Genomic DNA, 25068 nt, shown 5'->3' on the forward strand with positions numbered 1-25068 from the left:
CAGATGCGCATGCGCATCTTGGGCACCGTATTTCAAGAGCGCATCAATTACCGTATATCCAAGAGTTCATGCGCCCTCAAGTATCCTAGTTCCAAATGAGCATCATGCGAGTACCGTATTTACAAATGCGCATGCGCGCCTCAACTACCGTAGCTCCAAAAGCGCATCACACCGCGATACCGTAATTCCAAATGCGCATCCCACAACTACCGCATTTCCAAATGCGCATGCGTACAACAGCTACAGTAGTTCCAAATGCACACCGAAGCCGCGCTACCGTAATTGCAAACGCGCATGCGCATCTCCAGTACTGTAATTCTAAAGGTGTTCTCTACCATATTTCCCAACGCGCATGCGCGTCATAATTGCAGTTTCCAAACGCGCCTGCGCGCCATGACTACCGTATTTCCAAGTGTGTATCGCATCCGTAACGTATCTCCCAGCGCGCATGCGCTCCGCAACTACCGTATTTCCAACTGCACTACCACCAGATCTACGCTGTTTCCAAATGCTCATGCGCACAAGTACCGTAATCCCAAATGCTCTTGCGCCCCGCAGCTACCGTATTTCCAAAAGCGCATCCCAACACAACTACCGTATTTCCAAGCTCTCATCACGTAACTACCGTAATTGCTGGTGCGCATCACGCCACGCAACTAACTTTACCTCCAAATGCGCACGCACAATCACACAATTACCGTAATTGCTAGTGCGCGTCACACACCCCACTACCGTATTTACCGACGCGCACACCACAGCACCGTAATTCCCAGTGCGCACGCGCAATGCACGCCACACCTCCCCCCCACGCACATGCGCCGCGCTACCGTATTTCCCAGAGCGCACGCGCATCCCACCCAAACCACCCTCCCAGCCCTCCCATCATCCCCCGCGGGGAGCTCTCCCCGCCCCTCATTTGAATAAGGGCGTGGTTTTGCCGCAGGAGGGGGCGTGTCGCCGCCGTGGCCACGCCCCCAGCTCGGCCCCCATTGGCCGCGCCGCCGTTGTCGCTGGTGACGGGGACGCGGCGGGGCCGCCGCGCTCAGAGCGCGCCGGGAGCGGCCGCGGCGGGCACGGAGCGAGGAGGGGCCGGGGGGGGGCTCGGGGTCGGTCACGGGGGGGGCCATGGGAGCCCGAACCGGGGCCGGGGCCGGCGGCGGCGAGCGGTAGAGCCGCCGGGGATCATGGCGGAGAGGTGAGAAGCGGCATCGCGGCGGGGAAGGGGGGGATTTGGGGAGGGGGGGGTGGGTGGGCTGGGTGGGGGGAGCTTCACCTCCTGTTCCAAGCCCCCCCAAGCCCCCTTTAGGGACCCCTTCTTGCATCCCCTTCCTCTCCGTATGGCGCTTATGGGGATGCCCCCGCCTCTTCGAGGTGCCCTTGGGGGGGGTCTTCCCACCCCCCCCCCCGTCATCACTTTGCGGGGGTCTCAACGCCTTTTTGGGGAGGGGGGTTCCTTCCTCCTCTGGCTCCGTATTGGGGTCTCCACCTTGATTTTGGAGGTTGGGGGGGGCATCCCCACCTGCGCTGCATCCAGGTGTTGGTTTGCCTGGAGAATTCCAAACCCCCCTCCCAGATTTTGGTGCATGGAGGGGGGGGCTGGATGCGCCCACCTGGTTCCTTGTGGCTGCAGGAAGGGGATGGAAAAAGGGGATGGAGCTCAACCCCACCCTGGATTTCGGGGAGAATTGGGAAAGGAGGGGAATTGGGTCCCATCCTGCTCCCAGTGGAGGGTCTGGATCCCACCGTGTTTCCCGTGGTGGGGAGGGGGGTCTGGATCCCACCCTGCTCCTTTGGAAGGGGTTATGGAGGGGCTGGATCCCACCTGGTTACCCCTGGAGGGGCTGGATCCTGCCCTGTTCCTCGTGGGGAGGGTTACGGAGGGGCTGGATCCCACCCTGCCCCTCCTGAGAGGGATTTGGAAGGGCTGGATCCCATCCTGCTCCCTATGGAGGGGCTGGATCCCACCCTGTTCCCTACAGGGGGTTTTATGGAGGAGCTGGATCCCATCCTGCTCCCTATGGAGGGGCTGGCTCCCACCCTGTTCCCCACAGGGGGTTTTATGGAGGAGCTGGATCCCATCCTGCTCCCTATGGAGGGGTCGAATCCCGCCCTGCTTCCCATGGAGGGGGTTTGAAGAGGCTGGATCCCACCCTGTTCCTTATGGAGGGGCTGGATCCCACTGTTTTCCCTATGGAGAGGCTGGATCTCACCCTGCTCCTTAGGATCAGGGATCCCACCGTGTTCTCCTTGAGGGGTTTTATGGACGTGCTGGATCCCATCCTGCTCCCTCTGGAGGGGTTAAATCCCACCCTGCTTCCCGTGGAGGGGGTATGGAGGTGCTGGATCCCATCCCAATCCCCATGGAAGGGGTTTGGAAGGGCTGGATCCCACCCTCTGCAGGATGGGGGGTGGGGGGGGGGGGGGAGGGTTGAATCCCACCCTCCTCCCTTGAAGAGGTTATGGAAGGGCTGGATCCAACCTCATCCCGCTCCCCGCTCGGGACTGGGGGGGGGGGGGGGGGGGGGATCGGTGAAGCCCGGGATGGATCCCATGGGATGCAGGAGGTGTTTTCCTGGAGGTGTAAGGTGTGGCAGGGCGAGGGGGGGCAGCTCCCGGCGGGGGGGGTGGGGTGGGGGGCGTGGGAGTGGGTGTGGATGCAGGGATGCGCCGGGAAGGGGAGCGGGCAGGGATGGAGCCGGGTGGGATGGGGGGGGGCTGGCTGCAGCGGGATGCGCAGCGCCGGAATTTGGGGCGGGGATCTGGAGGACCAAATGCACCGGTTTGGGAAAGGTGGAAGGGGAGAGTTGTTTGGGATTTATTTCTTTCCCACGGACGATGGAGCCGCTGGTTCGGGGTTTTTTTTTTCCCCCCTCTTCCCTGCGCCGTTTCCCCCATGCCTTGCGTTTCCCTCTGGCTGCGAAAACTGCAGGATGGTTGTGGAGTTATTTATTTATTTCCTTATTTATTTGCGTGCTCGTTTATTTCTTCCCTCATTTATTTATTTCATTATTTATTGAGTAATTTATCGGGTTATTTCTTTATCCTGTTATTTATTCCCACTTTAATCAACCTCTTGAGTGACCTCTACGGAGAAATCCGCAGCTGCTCCGGGGCTCCGGAGCCTCACCTGGCACACGCAGCTGGGTGGGATTAAGGGGGAAAAAAAAAAAACCAACACGTTTTCCATAGAAAATGGATGGATTTGGGATGTTTGGAGGGAGCTTTTGGGGATCTGCGAGCAGCAGGTGGCTCAGACAGGGCTGGAATTGGGATGTGATGCTTCCCTCGGTGCCTCCGTGTCCATCCAGGGATGAAGGTTGGTTGGGCTCCTTCCTCCGTGGAATGTCTTTTCCCAGATGGATGTTCCTTGATCCCAAAACCAGCGGGATTGCAAACGTGAGGAGCTGGGTTTGGTGCTGCTGGAGTGGAAAACCGATGGTTTTGGGAAAAGGGAGAGCGGCGGGATTTGGTTGTGGATGTGGATTAGCCCAGGACTGTGGGGTCTCGGATTATTTGTGTGATTTTGTGTTGGCTCTTGGAGTTCTCCGAGTGTTATTCCATGTGGATTTGGGGGGGGAATATGGGTTGCATTCCCTCCCCCTCCCTCGGGATGGGTGGAGGAGGGAGAGTTCAAGGCATCCAGCGGCCTTCCCTTTCCTCCAAAGGGAAGCACGTGGGGTTTCCATGGAATATCCTGAATTATAGAATCCTGGAATGGTTTGGGTTGGAAGAGGCCTTAAATCCCACCTAATCCTTAAATCCACCTCTGCCATGGGAAGGGACACCTTGCACTACCCCGGGTTTTTCCAAGCCCCTTCCAACCTGGCCTGGAGTTGGAGTGTGGGATCTTGGGATCACTGACTGGGAGCACTTTTAGGCCTAAAAGCCTAAACTTGGATGAATTTAACTCCAAAAATTGGAATTTCCAGTTGCTGAGGGTGGCACAACTCATCCCACCGGAACCAGGGATGGATTTTCAGGATAATCCCAACATTAATCCCCTTGGGAAAGAGCATTTCAGTGCTTCCCTTTGGGAAGAAAGGCCTGTGGGGAGGGCCTTGTTTTCCAGGGAAGTCTTTGCTTTTCCCACCCAAATCTGTGGTTCCTGGATTTTTCCTGCTGCAAATCCAGAGAATTCAGGGTCTGGGTTGTCTGTGAGCCAGATGTCTTCAGGCTGCTCTTTTCCAGAGGGGCTGGAGATGGGTTCAAAGGGATTTTTGGGAATGTCCCGCTGTGCCATGAGATTGGCTGCTGGGGTGGTGGGAGCAAAGAGAGGTCAGGGATTTATGGAATCGTTTAGGCTGGAAAAAGACCCTTAAAGTCATGGACTCCAACCCTAAAAGTTTGGAAAGGGAGACTCCTGAAGGTTTTCCAAATCCTGAGTCAGGTCGTGTTTCATGGTGGATTTTCCTGATATCCATGAAAATGGGCCAGTTCACAGTTTTATCCTGGCTTTTTGGGATTTTATTCATTGCTGCCGCAATGACAAGGAGCCACTTTTTACCCTGGATGCAACCCCAAAGTGGTTTTTATGGATTGTCCAAGCTTTTTAGGATTTCCAGTCATTTATATCACTGGATCATCCGAAATCATTTTTAAAAAGGTATTTCATGGAATTCCAGGCTTCTGAAAAATACAGGAATGTCGTGTGTGTGTGTCTGGTTGGTTGGACATCACACCTCCTGGGAATGTGTGGAATCCATTCCATGAAAATCTTGTCCTGTGGACCACCTTCTTTAGTGGGAAGTTGGAGAATCCCTGAGGCATCCCATAGGTCCTCCCTATGGATAATCCTGGTCTTCCCGGGTAGAGCTTCAGGGACAGGATTCCCTCGACTTTGTGCTCCTTTAAAGCACTTTTTTCCCTCCATTTCCCAGAAAATCAAAACGTGGATTTGAAGGTGACCTACTTAGGCCTTGATCCCAAAGTTCCAGGCCTTCGGTTCCTGCCACTGCAGGGGGGTTTCTCCTGGAAAATTCCTGGGGGGTTGGAATCTTGATAGTGCTGGTGGATACAAATTCCCTCCAAAATTCCACAGAGGAATTGCTTTAGGTAGTGAACGGGAGCAGCTTCCTCAATCCCCTAAATCCCAGGAATGTCTCGTGGCTTTTCCTTATCCAGGTCACTGATTTCTCCTGGATCAGTCTGACACCTCAGTCCACATTTAGGAAGATCCAGGGCAAGTTTTTCTGGATAATTTTCCACATAAACAGTAATCCAAATATGGGACATTGCATCCCATGGGATAATCTTGGTTTAAAGCTGGTTTGGGAAACTCCTCAAACCATTCCCGGGAGAGCCTTGCGGTGCCGTCGTCCCTTTCCTGAAAAATGATGAATTTTGGAGTCTCACCTCTGGGAATTTGGGAACAGACACCATGAAAACCCAACCAAATAATAACCCAGCAACCTTTAAAAAGCCCCAAATCCAAACCACAAAATACAGCTGGGAATTCAGGCAGATTCCAGGGTCAAATTGATGTCAAATCCCATAAAACCACGCGTTCCCTGATGCTGGAAAAGAGCTGTGAAGGGGCCTGGATTTAGGGGAGGGATCCCAAATCATCAAATCTGGAGGTTTTGGGCTGTGCTGTGGCTGCTGTTGCTGTTTTATAGAGTTTTTATTGGGAATGTTTGCTCCAGGTGATAAATACCTGTGGGAATTTAGTTTTGAGGATTAAGATTTGGTTGAGACAATTCCAAGAGTTTTCCAGTGACCTCTTCCTTCAAAAAAATCCTTTAAATTATCGTTTCCCTGCTCTTCCTCCATCCTCTCCCTCCTGCATTTTTGCTCCAGTGATTATTTCCTTACATGCTCTAAATAACGCATTGAACCCCGACCTTTCCTCTTCCTCCTCTGGCTCTTCCCAAAAATAAACATTCCGGCTGGAGTTTTTTTTCCCCCCCACTTTCCAACTTATCCAGGCTGGCTATTTTTAATTCCAGCTGCCAAGAAGTGTTTGAGGGATAAATGTGCTCCAGGTGCTGAGAGGAAGAAGTGGAGCACTCCAGACCTCCCAGTGCCCTTGGGAATTTGTCATTATCCCTGAAATTGTTCCCAGGGATCCCCAAATCCCCTCCTGAAAGAATCACATTGTGCTGTTCCAATGGGAGGTGCCTCCTGTCTCAAATTCTTCATCCCTCTCTCTTTCCTTGAGCTTCACAGCTCCAGGGATTGGATTTGTTTCCCTCCTCCTGCTCTTGCCTTTTAAAAACATTCCCACATCCAGCTCCAGCATCCTGATTTTTAGGAAATAAATCCGCCAATCCCAGTTTTAGGGAGCTGAAAGTGTCATTCTGACTCTCGGGAAGCTGGATATCCCCATCCCCACATTCCCAAGAGGAAAATAAATCTTATTTCCAATTTTTGTCGAGTCTTTCCCAACAATAAATGGGAAGGAGGTGGGAAGAGGCAGTGGAGTGACCCAGTGGTGTCATTCCAAGACCAGGAATCACTGTTCCCACAGGGAAAGACATGGAAAATTCTGATTGTTGAGGAAGGTCTCGTAAAACTTGGAGCAAATGAGGCCTGAAATGGACTCTCAGAGGGAGAAGGTTCTGCTTGTTGGATGTCACGGACAGCAGGATCCTGGGAGGTTTTGTTCCTGGCTGGAATGGGGGTTGGAAGTTTGGGTTCTGGGTTGAAGCAGAGCTTTTGGAATTGTGGGTGACGGCAGAGTTTCCTCATTAGTTGTAAGCGCTGGAGGAACTGGAGAAGAGGGAGAAGGGGATTGGTGATCTCTGGGCTTGGATGTGGCAGAGAGGGAGGATTAGAGAATCATGGAATGGTTTGGGTGGGAAGGGACCTTTGAGGGTCATCCCATTCCATGGGCAGGGACAGCTCCCACTATCCCAGGGTGCTCCAACCTGGCCTTGAACACTTCCAGGGATGGGGCAGTTACAGATTCTCTGGGAATTCCATTCCAGCCCCTCACCACCCTCCCAGGGCAGAATTCCTTCCCAATATCCCATCTATCCCTGCCCTCTGGCAGTGGGAAGCCATTCCCTGTGTCCTGTCCCTCCATCCCTTGTCCCAAGTCCCTCTCCAGCTCTCCTGGAGCCCCTTTAGGCACTGGAGACGTCTCCAAGGTCTCCTTGGATCCTTCCCTTCTCCAGGTTAAACACCCCCAACCCTGTTCCCATTTTCCCAGGATTTCAGCTCCTTTGGCCATGACTGCCTTTGCCCACGCTGTCCCTTTATTCTTCACCACCAAAAAGCATGGAAAAATCCCTGGATTGAAGCACGGCTCCTCCCTTATGGTGTTTTTCCTACGGAAAACCCGTGCGCCCGATCCATTTGCGCCCGAGCCAGGTTCCGGCGGATTCTGGGCCGCCTCTTCCCGAGGTGCTGACATTTCCCTGTCTGCCTCGTTGCATTTTTATTGATCTTCCCTCTCTGCTCTGTGCCCTCTGTGCCGGAATGGAAATGACTTCCAACAGGGCCGCGTGTTCGGGAAGCCGTCAAAAAAATGTTACTTTGGGAAGCACCGCTACGGAATTATGGGTTTTTTTATTGATCTTCCTCATGCGCTTCACACCCGGCTGGGAGAGGTCATGGAAAAGCATGGAAAAGTGCAATCCTTTATGGGAGGGAAGCGGGGCAGTTCCTTGTCCGGAAGAGGAGGATGGGCAGTGAAGTGCCTTGGAATAACGTGGGAATTTCGGTTGCCTTGGAATTTCAACTCAATGCCAGTCTGGGATGTTGGGACCGCTCAAATCACAGAATCGTGGAATGGTTTGGGTTGGGAGGGGATGTAAAGATCATCCAATTCCACCCCCTTGCCATGGGAAGGGATAATTTCCACTACCCCAGGCTGCTCCAACCTGGTCTGGGACACTTCCAGGGATGGGGCAGCCACAGCTTCTCTGGGAATTCCATTCCAGCCCCTCACCACCCTCCCAGAGAGGAATTTCTTCCCAATATCCCACCTAACCCTGCCCTTATCCTGTCATTCCATGCCTTCTTCCAAAACCTTTTTCCAGCTTTTTTCTGGGACCTCTTTGGACTCTAAATCCTTTCAAAAGCTCCAAATAAAGCTGTCCCTGGATTCTGAGTTCCAGGTGGGCTCGGAAGGGAAAATGCTGCTCCTTGAAGAGCCCGTCTTCCTTCTTTGCTATAATCCAGGGTCATTTTTGATCTTTTTGGTGTCCGTTTTTAAATTCCTTACATTCAGGGACACATCGGGAGCTGCCCCAAGCACAGACACAAGGGTTTGGTGGATGCATGGATGTATCCTCAGTTTTTTGGTAATTAAGCTGCCTCTTAAGGGCTTTCTGGATCCATTGATGGACCTGGAGTTGGACTGCTGGACGCTTCCTAAGCTTCTTTACTCCCTTTAACCCGAAGAGTGCATCCATGGATCCATGGCCCCTCAAAGACAGGGAAAGGAGGAATTCCATGGAGCCCTTTCCCAGTTGGGCTGCTTGAAAAAAAAAGAACAACAGAACAGTCTCGGCAAGATTTAATGTGGTTGGGAATATTTGGGAATAATTAGGAGAAAGGGAAAAAATACCCCACCAGACAGAAGAATTCCTTTTGAAAGGAGAGGAATCGAGGGATCTGTGCTCATGGATCTCTGAGTGCATCAGCGGGCTCTGGGTGAGGTGGGAGGGCATTTTCTTCCACTTCCCAGAAAAAATACTGGGATTTGGGTTGGAGGTTGTTGGGTGAGGCTGCTGGACTCGGAATCGTCCACGGAGCAGGAATTGTTCTTAATCACAGAGTCATGGAATGGGTTGGAAGGGATTGGATTAAAGATCATCTCGTTCCAACCCCTGCCATGGGCAGGGACACCTTGCCCTATCCCAGGTTGCTCCAAGCCCCATCCAGCCAGGCCTTGGACACTTCCAGCAGCCACAGAGTTCTCTGGGAATTCCATTCCAGCCCCTCACCACCCTCACTGTAATAAATTCCTTCCTTAAATTCAGTCCAAATGGTTCAGGAATCCTGCTGGGGTGGAAGTCTTGGGTTGCTGACTCCTGTGGGGATGGTGCCAGGATAGGAGCGGCTTCCCTCCGGATTGGTGTGTCCCTAATTAAGTGTGGCTGGATTAAATGGGGCAGTTGGGCAACAAAAACATGGAAAAGCCTCTTTATTTTCCATTAGTTCCACATTAAATTGATTTTCATTGCACCCTCTGCCTCTCCCAAGGAGCAGAGACCATTCCCTTCCCTATTCCCACCTTGCGTGCCATTTCCAGGAGATGCCGTCAGATCTGTCAGAGCTGCCAGGAAGGGGAAAATTCCAAACGAATCCATCCTTTCAGGAGCCTTTTTCTTTTCCCCCTTCTTCTCCTGCCTCTCCGACATTTCCAGAATGTCACCTTGAGGAGTCCATATCGTAGCGTGGCAATTCCATGCTGGGGATTTTCTGTTTGGAAGTAGGTGCTGCTCCCAAAAAAAACCCCCACAGTGATCCAGAAAACACATTTTCTGTCTGGGAATTTTCTGTTTTAAGAAGGAATTCCTGAGTTTTTTTAATTGAGGGAAATCCTGTGCTCAGAACTCCAAACCCCGATAAGTGAGTCTGGAATAATTCCTGTTCTGTCACACTCCAGCTCACCTGAACAATTCCCCCTTTTTTCCTCACCTGTCAGGGGCATGGAAGGGGATTTTTATTGGGATGGCAGTGGGAATAAGGTCAAAGAATGGGTTGGGCTGGAAAGGGACCTTAAAAATAATTCCATGGGCAGGGACACCTCCAACTATCCCAGGGTGCTCCAATCCCCATCCAAGCTGGCCTTGGACACTTCCAGGGATGGGGCAGCCACAGCTTCTCTGGGAATTCCATTCCAGGCCCTCACCACCCTCATCGTAATGCTTGGAGCACAGAACAAGGTTGGGAAAGATTTTTGTGGGAAAACCCATGGGAATAACACATGGAATAACACAGGGAGGAAAACGGGTCTTAATTTATCATTTCCGGAGTCCCCCAAAGTGTCTTTTGGGAAGCTCCAATCAGGAGATTAACACAAACCCTTGGGAAAAGCCCAGCTGGATGTGCAGGAGGAGCAGGTTTGGCAGCAGACCCTCCATTTCCCGATGCTTTTCCATGTAGGAAAATCCCAATCCAGACTTCTAAGCCACAGGTTGTGTTTGCCTCATTCCATGTGTTCCTCAGGCATTGCCTCAGTGACGGTGCCTTATCAGCTCATTAAGTGCCTTATCAGTTTATTAAGTGTCTTATCAGCCCACGGAGGGGTCTGTGGCCTTTGGAATTCTGAGGTGCCCGTCCTTTTGGCAAGTAGGGATAACAGAAAAATCGGGATACTCCTGCCGTGTGCAAATGTCTTTCCTTAAGGCTTTTAACTATGGAAAAAAGGGGCCTTTTGTGGGGATGATTTTGTGGGAATATGTGGCTTGTGTGGCCAGGAGGATCATGGAAGTGACATTCCCAACTGTGCTGAGAGACCTCAAATCCCAGGATCAATTTTGGGTCCTTCATGACAAGAAGGACGTGGAGGGGCTGGAGCGTGTCCAGGGATGGGAATGGATTTGGGGAAAGGTCTGGAACACCAGGAGCAGCTGGGGAGGGCTCATCCTGGAGAAAATGGAGCTTTAGGGATAAATAAGCTGAGTTTAAGACTTGTCACTCCGTGCGTCAAATCCCACTGCAAAGCCGGGAATTCTAATTCCATTCTTTGTTCCCTTTCCCTCAAATGGAATGTGGAGAACACCTAAGTTTGGAAAACTGAGCCTGGATATTTTCGTGCCATGAACAGGTTTGGTTTGTTCCGGAGAACTTGGAAAAGGGAATTGCAGAGGAGACAAATCTGCGCATGGAAGTGATTGAAGGTTATCGGTGACTCATGGATCTCCCTCCACCCACATTCCCTGATCCAAGGATTTCATTCCTCTTTTCCTGATTCATGTCAGATTTTCCTGGGTGGTAGAAATGATTTAACCTTCAGGGATGCTCCGAGGAGATCTTGGAGCCTCTTCCAGGGCCTAAAGGGGCTCCAGGAGAGGTGGAGAGGGTCTTGGGACAAGGGATGGAGGGACAGGACACAGGGAATGGCTTCCCACTGGTTAGATGGGATATTGGGAAGAAATTCTTCCCTTTGAGGGCCTGGAATGGAATTCCCAGAGAAGCTGTGGCTGCCCCATCCCTGGAAGTGTTCAAGGCCAGGTTGGGTGAGGCTTAGAGCAACCTGGGATGGTGGAAGGTGGTTGAAACTGGATGGTCTTTAATCCAATCCCTTCCAACCCAACCCATTCCACGATTTTGTGAGCTTAAATGGTTTCAGCTTAGTAAGAACTTAAAGCTCCATGGAATTTTGACTCAAGCAGGATTTAGAGCGGGAAGAGAAAGGCACAAATGTCCAAGGGGGCTACAAAAACCTGGAAAACTCTGTCAGAAAACAGGGATTGGAAAGGGAAAAATCAGAGGTGAATGAGGAATAAATCACTTGGGATCTATGTAGGTAAAAATCATGGAATTGTTTAGGTTGGAAAGGAGCTTTAAGATTGAGCCCCAGCACTTTCAATGTGCTGACCATGGTGCCATATCCACAAGGGTTTTGGATCCCTCCAGGAATGTGACTTCATCCCTGTGCCCAGACTGGACAGCTCTTTCCAGGAGGAATTACCCCAAAAATATCCCACTTAAACCTCTCCTGATGCCACTTGAGGCCACTTCCTCTTATCCTGTCCTTTATTCCCTTGGGAGAAAATCCTGACCCTCACCCGGCTCCAACCTCAGAGCTGAAACATGGCAGGGGGGAAACCAATAACTGTGGAATTAATCCAAAGGGACAGAAACTCGGGAGAAGAAAACTGGATGTGAAGGAGGCCAAGGATGCTCTGGGCTACGCGTGGAAGTTGCGTGCTCGGAGAGGGACGTGGAGGCTCTTTGATTGTGATCAGGAATGAAGTGCAGGCTCAGGAAAAAACAGGGAAGTTTGGAATGGTTGTGAGGAAAACACGGGCAGCGCTTCAGTTCCCAAGCGGCTGCCGAGTTCCTAAATCCCTGTTTATGGAGAATGTAAAAATATTCCAGCCAAACTTAAATCCCAGGGAATAAAGGGAGATTTGGTGTTGCCTCTGTGGGTCTTTTAGGAACTGTTGTTCCTGGAAAGTTGTGGAATTAGGGAAGCCTTCGAGGTATTTTGGTAGGAATGGCAGGAATAAATGAGTTTATGGATTGGTGCCGTGGAGATTTGCCTGAAATTGTGGGAATTGGACCAGACAAGTTTTGTAAGGAAGAGTCTCGTATGGAGCTTCTGGAGTAGTGGGAAATATTTTCTGTAGTCAGATAAATGTGTAAAAATCCCTTTTTTTAATCAGGAAAATTTACAGCAGGAATTGCTGGAGCAGGAGCAGGAGAAACCTTGGAGCAAGGGTCAAATCACCAAAAAAAACCATTCCATGATTTGAGGATCTTGTACCTCGCACTTCAGCTCCTTCACAGATCTGAGAATTCCAAGGGAAAGCTCAGTATTAGGAGAGGTTTTGTTGTTTATCCTGAACATCTGAGGGAGAAGGGAACAGCCAGATTGTGATCTCACGGACATGATCTGAGGATACCCCAGAAGAGAGACAGATTTTTTTGGGATCCTTCTCCATGAATGAACCTTTGTATTTTCGACAAAATTTGCCTGGAAATGTTTTTTATCCCATCTTTTCCCTGTGAGGTACTGAAGGATTGGGAGCGAGAGGGATGGGGGTGGGAGGGCAGGAGAATGGGGGGGAAAAAAAGGACAAAAAGTGTGGCTGTAGCAGGAGCTCGACACTTGGAGAAATTCCAAGTAGAACTTGGGCACAAGGAGAGCATTTGGGAAGATGCTGATGGGACGTTGGAGCCGGGTGGGGGTTGGGATCTGCTCCCAAGGAACAGGACGAGAGGAAACTCAAGCTGTGCCAGGGGAGGTTTAGGTTGGATTTTGGGAAAATTCCTCCTGGAAAGGGCTGTCCAGCCTTGGCACGGAGAGACTCAGGAATATTTTTGTCTGGGAACCGTAACGAGGCCTTAACGCAGAATCCATTTGAGGCAGGATCCGTTTGATGCAGGAGATGAGAAGAAGTCCAGTTAAAAATCCAAGCGTGGCAGGACCCAGAAACAGGAATGACAAAGGATGTGGGATCTCTCCTTGTCTTCTTCTCCCAAGCATTCCTGTTGTCCTGGAGCTGCCCTGCCAGCTCCACATGCATCCTTAAGATGAGGAAAAGGATGGGAAGGGTCCTCATGTGTCTCTCTATAAAAAAAAAACATTAAAATCCAGTATTTTGGTACTTGGAAACATCTTCTCATACTTTCCATATCCTAATTTTAAAACCCAATGGATTTCCTCAGAAAGGCTTGCGTAGATCCATGGGATGGATAGGAGATGTGGGATGGAGGGAGAGGAGCCATGACATCAGCTGGAATTGCTTTGTTGGGAAAGCCCTGACTGTGTTTTTATGATTCCTGGGCAAGGGAATCCCCAGTTTTCCTTCCTAAACCATCCTGCTTGGTGGTGTCTGTCTTCCTTAAGCTCAGAGCAGCTCCTAAATCCAAGGAAGAAGCTCCAGTTGAGCTTCTAACCCTTTAATCCACCAAAACATATTTCCAAGGAATGCCTTTTTTCCCTATTCCTCGACTTAAATGGAAACTCTTCCAACATGCTCCGTGTGTTGCATTTATTCCTTTCCCTGAGATTCGTTTCGCCTTGACAAATTTCCTTTTATCCCTAAAAAAGGCCTTCAACTGCTCCAAAGGGTGAAAATATTCGGAGCAGATTTGGGTTTTTTCCACATCTGTCTCAGGAACTCCTCTGTCAGCTGGAGGAGGAGGAAGAATAATTGGAAATATTCAACCCTTCACGAGCAACGCTCCAAGAACATTTCTAATGCAGCCGGAATAAGATTTGGGTTTTAGAGCTCTCTCGGTATTGATTTGTTGCTTCAATTTGTTCGTTGTGCAAGGAGGGAGGAAAATGTTTTATAAAAAGATTTCTGAGCACACCCAGTGATGGCTGGACCATCACGGAGTTGCTTCGGTTGTTCATGGTTAATTTGATTTCTATTTAAAGCCAGCAGGGTTTTATTTTGTCGCGTTTCAAAGGAGAAAAAGGGAGAAGTGGGCGGATCTCATCGGGACCCCGATTTAGGAGATGTCTCAGTGGGTGTCTCCTCCTTCCCCCACCTCAAATCTGAGCTTTTCTTATCCTAAATTTCTGTTTCACCCTCACCTGGGTGCAGGTGGCATTTATCAGTCTGAGGAGAATAAATTATAAATGTGCTCCAAAAAATCCCCAAAACCAAAACAAACCCCAAATCTTGATTTTTAAGGAATTTTCCTGCTCTCCTCCTCATCTTTCCTCATTTTTAGCTACACTTTTCAACTGTGGCTTCCGAGAGCACGGGTCATTGATTTTGAGATTGGCAGATGAGATTCCCTCCAGCTCCAACGTCGCTCCGAGGAATCTGTGTCCAGAGAGGCGGAACTGAGCCGGGTGGGCACTGTTGGGTGAAGAACCCAGTGAAGGCATTGCTTGGGGGTCGGAAATGCCCTCGGAGCGTGGCAGTGTCTGGAAATTCCTATTCCTCCCTGGAAATTTGTCATCCCCCTCAAGAGGTTTTTCCCAGGGTTAGATTTGAGGTTGGACTCCCAGGATCTGTCTCTGTGGGCTTGGAACGCCGCATCATCCAGGAATCTTTGCCTCAGTTTCTGAGCAGGGATATTGGGTGGTTCTTGGTGAGTTTCTGCTCAAATTTTTGGGTTCAAAGGGTCTCAGTTGGAACGGTCTTGAGGGTTGGGATTGATTTTCCTTTCCCTCAAAACCCTGGATTGTGTTGGAACAGGCTGGGAGAGCTGGGAATATCCAGCCTGGAGAAGAGAAGGATCCAGGGAGACTTCAGAGCCCTTTCCAGTGCCTGAAGGGACTCCAGGAGAGCTGGAGAGGGACTTGGGACAAGGGATGGAGGCACAGGACACAGGGAATTCCCAGTGTCAGAGGGCAGGGATAGATGGAATACTGGGAGGGAATTCTTGGCTGGGAGGGTGGTGGGGCACTGGAATGGAATTCCCACAGCAGCTGTAGCTGCCCCATCCCTGGAAGTGTCCAAGGTCAGGTTGGATGGAGCTTGGAGCAGCTTGGGATAGTTGGAGTTGTCCAGGGGGGAGAGTTGGAACTGGATGATCTTGAAGGTCCTTTCCAACCCAAACCACTCTGGAATTGTGTCCTGCCGGTGCCACTTTGGAAGGAGGATTCTGACAGATAACGAGATCAGCTCCTTCTCCAACACCTTGGAACTGTGGCCGTTGTGTGGCCAAGGTCCAGCTGGCTGCAGACCTTCTCCATGGACACAGCTTGCTTGGAGAACATCCCAAGCAGTTCAGAATTTTGGACAAACATCTTTTTGGATGGTTTGTGGTGGGAAATGTTCCTTGGAAACTCACTCGGATGAGTCGCCCGCGTCGCCCGAAACCCGTCCTGTGCCAGACAGGCCGAGCGAGTTCTGGAGACTCCAACAATGTCTCATCCATGCCCAAACAACCACTGTCATCCCCCAAATGCTGGGATGAGATCGTTTATCCCAGGAGGCAGCCAGCAGCCAGTGGTTCCTTCAAGTGTCTGGGAGATGATTTCCCTAATTTTCCTGCCGCTCCAGGGATTTAATCAGCCAGCAAATTGCAGGCCTGGCTGATTCCCGCCTTATCTCCCGATCTTGCTGCTCAGGTTTGAGGGCCCTGCTTGGCTTTGTCATTTTGGGACGAGCTCCCAAACTTCTTTGAGGGCAGAATTCCCGGGATTAAAGGCTTTGAGCACACAGGAGCTGCAGGTTTGAGCAGCTTCTCCAGAAGTGCAAACTTTGTTTAACCACAGGAAGCATTTTGAGTTCTTTGAATCCTTCCAGGTGAGGAGCCTTTCCATGAAAAGCCCCCGTGACTCAGCCACATCCAGCTCGAATCCCCAGGAATCGCGTCAAATCCGCCAAATTCTCCTGTCATCCTTAAAAATTCCATGACGTAGCATCTCTTTAACCTGGTTACCTGCTTTTCCCGTGGTCTTTCAAAGGGATCCCTGCGTTTCCTCTGCCCTATTTTCCCTCGGCAGCTCCATTGCGAGGATGACACGGATAAGAAGGGAAATTTTTGCTCTCCCACGGGGCCAGGAGCCTGATTTGCTCACGGAAGGCATCGCTGGGATAATCAAACCTTTCAGCTCCTTTGTTCCAGGCACCTGTTATTGGAAACGGAGGCTGCTGTGAACTCTCACAAAGGACTGGGAAGGCTGGAATTCAAAGAGAAGCAGGTTCAGGAGGAGGATTTGGTCACCTCACGGAGAGGGTGTGGGAGTTGGGAGTTGGGTCCTTTGTTCTTCCTGCGTAATAAAAACAGATCCTAATTGCTACAAGTTCTTGTTGTTACACCAAAATTGCTGTGACAGGTAAACATTCCCAGTGTTGTCGATCCAAAAATGACAATATAAAAAATGAATTGTTTTCCCAACAATAATTCCCTGTTTTTCCAGTCCACAGCTCCAGAGCTTCCCAGATGTGGGTGAAGGGTGGGCTGGATAAAACTCTTGCCATTCTCTGGTAGTTTCTCTTTTGTTTTGTTCTCCAGAGTGGTGGAATTTGGTCTCCTGGTCCAAGAAACCTTTGGAAAAGTCTCTCTAGAACATGGTGGGATTTTTGGGGCTGTCCCATGCAGGACTTGATGATCCTTATGGAATAGCTCAGGTTATTCCACGTTTCTGCGTCTTTGAGAATCTTTCCATGATTCTCGCCCTTTGTTTTGGGGTGTTAGGAGTTGGAAAAGCCTGGGAATATGAGGAAGGAATAGTTTTACTCTTAAAATCAAATTATTTGCCTTAGGGCAGGGAATAATTCCATTTTGGATGGAGTGTGGGTGGTGGAAATGGGCTCTTTGCTGTAGAGTAGCTCGGCACTGCCAGAATTCCTAAAAATGTTTTATTTTAAGGATCATCTTCATGAGCACCCAGGACCACCCTGACTTCTGTTCCAAAATATTCTTCCTTGGGAGAACTGAGTTCCCGGCACTATAAACCACCCCAAAATGGTTTAAAACTCTGCTTTGAGCCCTAAGGACTGGGAAAATCCTTATTTAAATATTCCTCATGCAAAGTGGAGCTCCTGACTCGACTGGTGCCGCAGGTATTCCCTTGTTTTACAGCCTGATTATCCCACAACAGTTTCTCCCATGTTTTCAGCTTCCTTCTGCAGCTCCAACCACAAATCCCAAAGTTTTGAGTCAGCTCCTCATCCCTGCTGCCTCCGGAGCGCTTCTCTCCCACACGCACCCGGCTCCTCTTCCCTTGGCTTTCCAACTTGCCAGCCCAGCAATCATTCCCTGCTCTGGCGGTGGATAAATAGGGATTAATCATCCTGACAGCTCCATGATGACTTCCAGGGCACCTGATTGAAATGGGATGAGACAAAATCTTATTTATCGTGTCTGCCTTCGCCAGTCACCCGCTCTTCCTCCTTTCCTTTAGTGTTTGTCTGAGACAGACTTGGATCTGTTGGAGCAAATCCAGAAGATGCTCCAAGGGCTGGAGACAGACTGGGAGAGCTGGAAATGTCCAGCCTGGAGAAGAGAAGGCTCCAGGGAGGCCTTAGAGTCCCTTCCAGCACCTAAAGGGGCTCCAGGAGAGCTGGAGAGGGACTGGGGACAAGGGATGGAGGGACAGGACACAGGGAATGGCTTCCCACTGCTGGAGGGCAGGATGGATGGGATATTGGGAAGGAATTCTTGGCTGTGAGGGTGGTGAGGGGCTGGAATGGAATTCCCAGAGAAGCTGTGGCTGCCCCATCCCTGGAAGTGTCCCAGGCCAGGCTGGAACAACGTGGGATAGTGGAAGGTGGGACTGGTGATCGTGAAGGTCCCTTCCCACCCAAACCATTCCATGATTCCATTTCTGGAGGTAGTTGGCTCAGCCGTGCTCCAGCAGGACATTAAAAATCGCAATGATTCCATTTTCTTCAACTTCCTTACCATTCCTGGGCTCCATCTCCCTGAGGATCTCGTTCAGCCTTATTTTGTTGGGATTTTGGAAGGGTTTTTTTCTTCTCTTCATCTTTCCCCTTCCAAGGCCTTCAACCAGAGCATTCCACTCATCCCCTGGTTCTTCTCCTGCCTGTGGAATACATGGCTGCTAAACCAGGATTTTCCAGGCTATCCCAGACTTTGTAACAGGCTTGGATGGTCTGAGAAATTTATTGAGAAGCCTTGTGGGATTTGCTGGAAAAATTGCTCCCTCCTGCCTTTATTTCTCACGTTTTCCTTCTGCTCCATTTCTCCTCGCTTGCTTTTTTCACACCTTCCGAGTCCTCCTTCACGGCTCCGGCAGAAACTCCTTCATCCCTGCGAGGAGAGACTTGGAATTCTGTCGGAAAGCTGCAGAAGCACAAAAATATCCCTTCTGGCTGCTTTTCACGGAGCTCCTGGAGTCCGGTGGGGCTGCAGGGATGTGTGAACTCCATCCGCAGGTGCTTCACAACGCTGCTCCTCTTTTTTCCATGCCAGGCCCTTGGGATCAACCTTTGAGTTTCCTCCTCCTCCCATCATTTTTTGGTCATTCCCTGTAGGAATTGTTTCATATCAGGTGCCCAGATATCTCTCTTAGAATGACGGAAGTGTTGAGGTTGGGAAAGATTTCCATGCTCAAGGAGTCCAACCATTCCTTCAGCATTGTCAGGGCCACCACTGGCCTTGTCCCCAAGTGCCACATCCACAGGGATGTTAAATCCCTCCAGGGATGGGGACTCCACCTCTGTGCCAGGATTGGACAGCCTGAATATTCCCAAAATCCAGCCCAAACCTCCCCTGGCACAGCTTGAGGCCGTTCCCTCTCATCCTGTCCCTTGTTCCCTGGGAATAGATCCCAACCCCCACCCGGCTCCAACATCCCGTCAGCGTCTTCTCAACTGTTTTCCTCGTGCCCAGGCTCTGCCGTTCCCTTGGAATTTCTCCAACTGTCGAGCTCCTGCTACAGTCACACTTTTTGTCTTTTTTTTTTTCCCCCATTCTCCTGTCCTCCCACTCCCATCGCTCCCGCTGCCATTCCTTCAGTACCTCACAGGGAAAAGATGTTTTCACACTCCAGGATCTCGTGGAGTCTTTGATGCTCGGATATGCAAATTTATTTGCATCTCCTTTGTGCTGCTGGTACCTTGCTGCGTCTTTCAGGTGCCTGATTGTTGATCCAGCTCCACTGTTTCCCGGTGGGAATTAACCCTCATGCTACTGGGAGCAGTTAATCCATGGGGGAAAAAAAAACCCAAACCAAACTGCATTAATTCCTGGCAGTTTTAGCACGGAGTTTTTTTGGCCACTGTGAGTTGTGAACAAGAGACTGGAGGGAAAATTCAGGGTGTGGGATTCGGGAAAAACGTGGGGGAAAACAGAAGCTGTGCCAAGGATATCCCGTGATCTTCCTTCTGCCAGAGTAAAACAGGTCCCGGTTGTGTCAAATTGGGAGGAAATGATAAAATCTCCCCTTGGCCTCGGTGGGATTTCTTGGGAAGAACTTGGGAGTTCTGTGGGTGGTTTGAGGCTCTGTCCCTGCTGGATGAGGAGCCTTCCAGGTAGGGATTTGAAGGCTCTGTCTCAGCTGCAATTCACAGAATCATGGAATGGTTTGGGTTGGAAGGGACCTTCAGGATCCCATTACAAATCTTTGCTGAGTATCCATTTCCCTGGCTGTTGGAAAAGTGACTCCTATCCATGGATATCCATCCCTTTTTCCTCGAGGGAAAATACTACATCATCCCTCTGTAGAGGAACTTAAAATTTGACAGGAGTTTTGAGGGAATGAGAAGGTCAGAGCAGCGGGTCATTCAGCTCCTTGTATCCAAGTTTTATTATGGATAAGGCACGTTTCCTTCCGATGGAGAAGGGAATGCGATCCATGCAGTGCAGCCAATGGGCTGGCTGGAAAGCCAAAATAAACAGTGTGGAGTAGGAGGAGGAATTTTGATGTGGCAGGGAACAAAATCCGATGTAGGTTGGTGTGGAGTTGATTCGAGCCTCAAATGTGAGGAATTTAACCCGGAATTCTTGCACGGAATCTGACGATGGATTCCCTGTTTGCTTCCAGAGTGTTGATGGGCAGCGTTGTCCTGCCCTGCCATGGATTGCTCCGTGAGTTATTTTGGGAGAGTCTGAGGGAAAGGGTTGGGTGTGGAAGGTGAGGAAGACTCCAGTGTAGAAGGTTGGGAATGATCATTCTGGAAGGTGTGGAAGGTGAGGAACAATCCTGTGTGGAAGGTGGGGAATTGTCCTGTGTGGAAGTCAAAGAATAATCCGGTGAGGAAGGTGAGGAGTGGTCCAGTGTAGGACTACGTGGAAGGTGAGGAAGAGTCTGGTGTGGAAGCTGAGGAAGGCTCCAATGTGGAAGCAGTTTTGTGTGGAAGGTGGGGACTCATCCTATATGGAAGGTGAGGAAGGGTCCAGTGGGGATTGATCTGGTCTGGAAGGTGAGGAAGAGTCTGGTTTGGCAGGTAAAGAAGAGTCTGGTGTGGAAGGTGAGGAAGGGTTCAGTGGGGAGGATGAGGAACAATCCCATGTGGAAGGTGAGGAATGGTCCTGTGTGGAAGGTGAGGAGCAGTCCTGTGTGAAAGGGAAGGAAGGACCTGGTGTGGAAGGTGAGGAAGAGTTTGGTGTGGAAGGGGAGGAAGGGTCTGGTTTGGAAGGAATACAGTGGTCTGGAAGATACGGAGCAGTTCAGGGTGGAAAGGGAGGAAAGGTCTGGAAAATGAGGAACAGTCCTGTGTGGAAGGTGAGGAAGAGTCTGGTTTGGCAGGTAAAGAAGAGTCTGGTGTGGAAGGTGAGGAAGGGTTCAGTGGGGAGGATGAGGAACAATCCCATGTGGAAGGTGAGGAACAGTCCAGTGTGAAGGTGAGGTGAGGAAGAGCCTGCTGTAGAAGACGACCTAGAGGTCCTGTTTGGGGCAGGCTGGAAAGGTCTCGTGCCTGTGATCCCACCATCTCCCGGTGTTCCATGGCCCCCATGGAGCCACATGCGGTGCCCATTCTGTGCCAACCCTGAGCCAGCTCCCAGATCTCCCCCAGTGCAGTTACAGCAGGATGTAAACTCAGAACCAAAACCTGGTTTTATCCTTCTGGTCCTCAGGTCCATCCTGAATCCCACAGCGGATGCTGAGGAGCTCTCTGGCTCCTGGCAATTAAACCCTGCTAACGATGGAATCGCTCGTTCCGTCCCTCGTGATTGCAGAGGGACGTTCCTGGCGCAGCCTCTTAACGAGCGCCTTCCAACACAGTTCTGCAGCACTGGAAAAAAAAATAATAAAATAAAATATGCATATTTTAAGGAGACAGATTGCTGCCTTCATCTGGCTCGCTGATTAGATGCCAGGGCGGCACCGTGCGACAGGAATTCCATTCTTTTCCTTCTCCGCGTTTCCCTTCCATCTCCCTTTTCCCTCTTTTTATTCAATTACTGTTGTGCTGGGTGATTTTTGATTCTCTAGGAAGATTCACTGCTGTGGGCAGGTCCCTCTTTGCTGCCTGAACTTGTGAAAACCTTGAAGCCTCCAGGCCCAAAGGTGACCTGCAGAGCTCCGCAGGATTATCGGGAAGCAGGAACACAGCGGTGACAGCGCGGTTGGCTCCAGGAAAAGTGGATTTAATGCAAAACTTGGGCTTGTTTTGCCCGTGCTGCTCTTCATCAAAATCTGAATTTTCAATGTAGTTTTCAAAGGTTTCCAAGCAACCGTGTGTGGTTGGCTTTGGCATGATCCCAGCATCCTCTCTCTTCCTTTGGGACGGCGCCAGCCAGGAAGCTTCCTGCTGGTTCGGAGCGGTGGGAGATGGCCATCAATGTCCTCTGCTTCGGGAATCCGCTGGCTCCTGCTGCCAGGCGGTGGAGCTGGGTCAGTTATTCCCTGGAATTGCTGATGCTGAGGGTTTGGGACTTTCTGAGATCCTGTAGTTGCTTGGGCAGAGTCCCCCTGACCTTGAAAATTATGGGAAATGGAATCCCACCATTCTCCATTCATGGATAGCTGGTGTCCAGTTCTGGGGTGTCCTGCATAGGAGGGATGTGGAGCTGCTGGAGCAGATCCAGAGGAGGCCATGGAGCTGCTCCAAGGGCTGGAGCCCCTTTGCTCTGGAGCCAGGCTGGGAGAGCTGGGCAATGTCCAGCCTGGAGAAGAGATGGCTCCAGGGAGAGCTCAGAGCTCTTTCCAGTGCCTAAAGGGGCTCCAGGAGAGCTGGAGAGGGACTGGGGATGGAGGGACAGGACACAGGGAATGGCTTCCCACTGCCAGAGGGCAGGGATGGATGGGATATTGGGAAAGAATTCTTGGCTGGGGAGGGTGGTGACGGGCTGGAATGGAATTCCCAGAGAAGCTGTGGCTGCTCCATCCCTGGAAGTGTCCAAGGCCAGGTTGGATGGGGATTGGAGCAACCTGGGATAGTTGGAGGTGTCCCTGCCCATGGCAGGGGGTTGGGATAAGATGAGCTTTAAGATCCATTTCAACCCAAACCATTCCATGATTCCGTAATGGAATTGGATTTGGCCGGTGTCCATCGTGGCGTTTAATGCTGTAAAAATCATTTGCTCTACCACGACCTTTTCTGTGGTGCTCTGATTTTTTTTTTTTCCTGTTTGCTGCACACACTGGGAATAGAATCCAATCCCGTTTATTCCACTGCATCTCCACAGCCCAAATCTTTGAGTGCTGGTGTTTCAATCCCATCATTTGACACGTTGCTCCCTCTCCATTCCCCCCGGCCTGTTGCAAATCCAACCTTAAGGAATGAAGCTGGAGAACAAGACTCGATAAGGACTGGAGAGCACTTTTTCTTGGCATGATTTTTTTCCATGTTGGTGAAGTTGCTTTCCCGGCTCTCCTGATGTTCACACAACCCCAAATAGTTTCTAAATTCATATAAAATCTTCATTTCCGTTTGCTTGGCTTCTCTGAAAGGTGTGCGTGTCCAGCTGGGAGGTTGGGCAATGTTGTTGTTGCCCCACCTGGGAGCGGGAGCCGCAGGAATTCAGGCACTGGTCACAAAGTCCTGTTAAGTAACGCCGGATTTTGGGAGTGGAAAATATAATTTCAGTCCTTGAGAGCCTGTACGTGAGTCCTCTCCTGGTTCTTGGGCAATCTTCCCAGGGAATAATAAAACCTGTGAGGAAAGGAGGGCACGGAGCATCCTGGTGTGCGCAGGCCGAAGGAGGCCCGGGAAGAAGCCTGGATGATTGCCTTTGAAGAGTCCTCCCTGTTGAGGTGACCAGGTTGTGCTCCTAAATCCTGATGGAATGGTTTGGGTTGGGAAGGACCCTAAAGACCATCTGGTTCCATCCCCCGATTATCCCAATCCCTTTGTCCTGGCAGCTTTTCTCCAAAAAGATGAATCCCATGTCCGTGGGATTTGGTTTAGGCAGAGCCATCACTCCCGAGGCTTTTCCAGGGTGGAGGGACCTGGGCTCCCTCCCTGGGGTTGGATGCAGCCCCCCAGGAGTAACAGGATGCTGACAATGGGATCCTAAAGGGAAGGGATGTGGCTGCTGGATTTGCTTCCTTCGTTTCCCGTGAAAAGTTTGATTTGACTGAAATCTTTGGAAAAGAGCCTGGAGTGACAGGACAAGGGGGAATGGTTTAAACTGACAGAGGGAATTTGGGATAGTGGGAAGGAATCCTTGGCTGTGAGGGTGGTGAGGCCCTGGGCTGGAGTTCTCAGAGAAGCTGTGGCTGCACCATCCCTGGAAGCATCCAAGGCCAGGTCGGACAAAGCTTGGAACAACCTGGGATGGTGGAATGAGGTTGGAACGAGATGATCTTGAAGGTCTTTTCCAACCCAAACCATTCCATTCTTCCATTTTAAATTGTAATAGCAGCATTTCTCTGAGGGCTCCTGTTGAACTTGATGCCTTTTTGAAGGAATTTAATTTCTTTTAATTCTAATTTAATTTTAATTTATAGAAATTTTAATTAGCGGAGGGAGGAGAATCCAAGTGACGTCTCCTGTTGAGGGATAACAATGCCAGACTTCCTCTTAACCAAAATATTGCTGCTCTTCTTGCTGAGCATGGAATTATTTAGGTTGGAAAAGACCTGCAAGGTCATAAATTCCAACTGTTAACAGCACAGAGTTGTCCTTTCAGCCCGAAAGGTCAGCACAGGTTTTTAGATGATATTTAAGGTGAGCAAACAAACAGGGATTTGGTTGGAAACCCAGGACAAGAATCCTGATCTGGATTGCCCGAGCTTTTCCCGAACCTCCAGGATTCCAGGTGGCCCCAAAAGGAAGGAGCTGTCCTAATGTGCTGTTTTAATGGATTACTCGGAGATAATTAAAATTACTCTGCAGCAGCTTTAATCATCCCTTGCATTCCTTTGCTGCCGGAGACACAGCAGCTGTGTCCTAAAAGTCTGGTGGAGTGAGGGCTCCCGGCTGGCTCCTGATGGATTGGGAATTTCTCTCCGTGACTGGTGGATTCTGCACACTCAGGCCTTTGATGAGTCGTGATGCTTCATTAGCTCTGGAGCAGCTAATGAGCGACCTGTGCGGCAGGCTTTAAGCAAGTCATGGAGTCATGGAATGGTTTGGGTTGGGAGGGATCTTAAGAATCACCCAGTCCCACCCCTCTGCCATGGGCAGGGACGTCTTTCACTATCCCAGGTTGCTCCAAGTCCCATCCAACCTGGCCTTGGACACTTCCAGGGATGGAGCAGCCACAGCTTCTCTGGGAATTCCATTCCAGGGCCTCACCACCTTCACGAAGTGGAATTTCTTCCCAGTATCCCATCTAAACCCACTCTCTGTCCATTTAAAGCCCCCTTGTCCTGGCATTCCCAACCCTTCAGTCTGGAATCTGCATTTTCCAGGCATGGAAACAACTTCCCTCAACCTCCTTTTGATGAGTCCAGGACCAAATTGAAACTTTAATTTTATTAAATAGAATTAGCAGAGTAAAGCCCTAATTAAGAAGGGTTTAACAATAATCCCTCGGAATGAGCAAAGTTGTGGTATCCTGCCTGTGGACTGGGCCGTGCTCCACTCCCTGGTTTTTTGGGAATGTTTTGTAATACGGCTTTTGTAACACAGTTTTGTGGCTCTTTCTGACTAAGAATCTATTTACAAATCCATCCCT

The 25068-nt window shown here is 50.4% G+C and overlaps 1 protein-coding gene across 2 annotated transcripts in view; it reads left to right on the plus strand.

Moving 5' to 3' along the window:
* The first annotated feature begins 1133 nt into the window (after positions 1–1133).
* The window catches only part of ARHGAP39 (Rho GTPase activating protein 39), a 103084-nt gene continuing 79149 nt past the window's right edge, over positions 1134–25068 (plus strand). For both annotated transcript variants that reach the window (XM_082303087.1, XM_082303088.1), the window contains exon 1: positions 1134–1195. In XM_082303087.1, the coding sequence (XP_082159213.1) occupies positions 1185–1195 (11 nt within the window). In that variant the 5' untranslated portion in view covers positions 1134–1184. The remainder of the gene's footprint in view (positions 1196–25068) is intronic.

Source organism: Coloeus monedula, assembly GCF_965178545.1.
Source record: "Coloeus monedula genome assembly, chromosome: 1".
Lineage (NCBI taxonomy): Eukaryota > Metazoa > Chordata > Aves > Passeriformes > Corvidae > Coloeus > Coloeus monedula.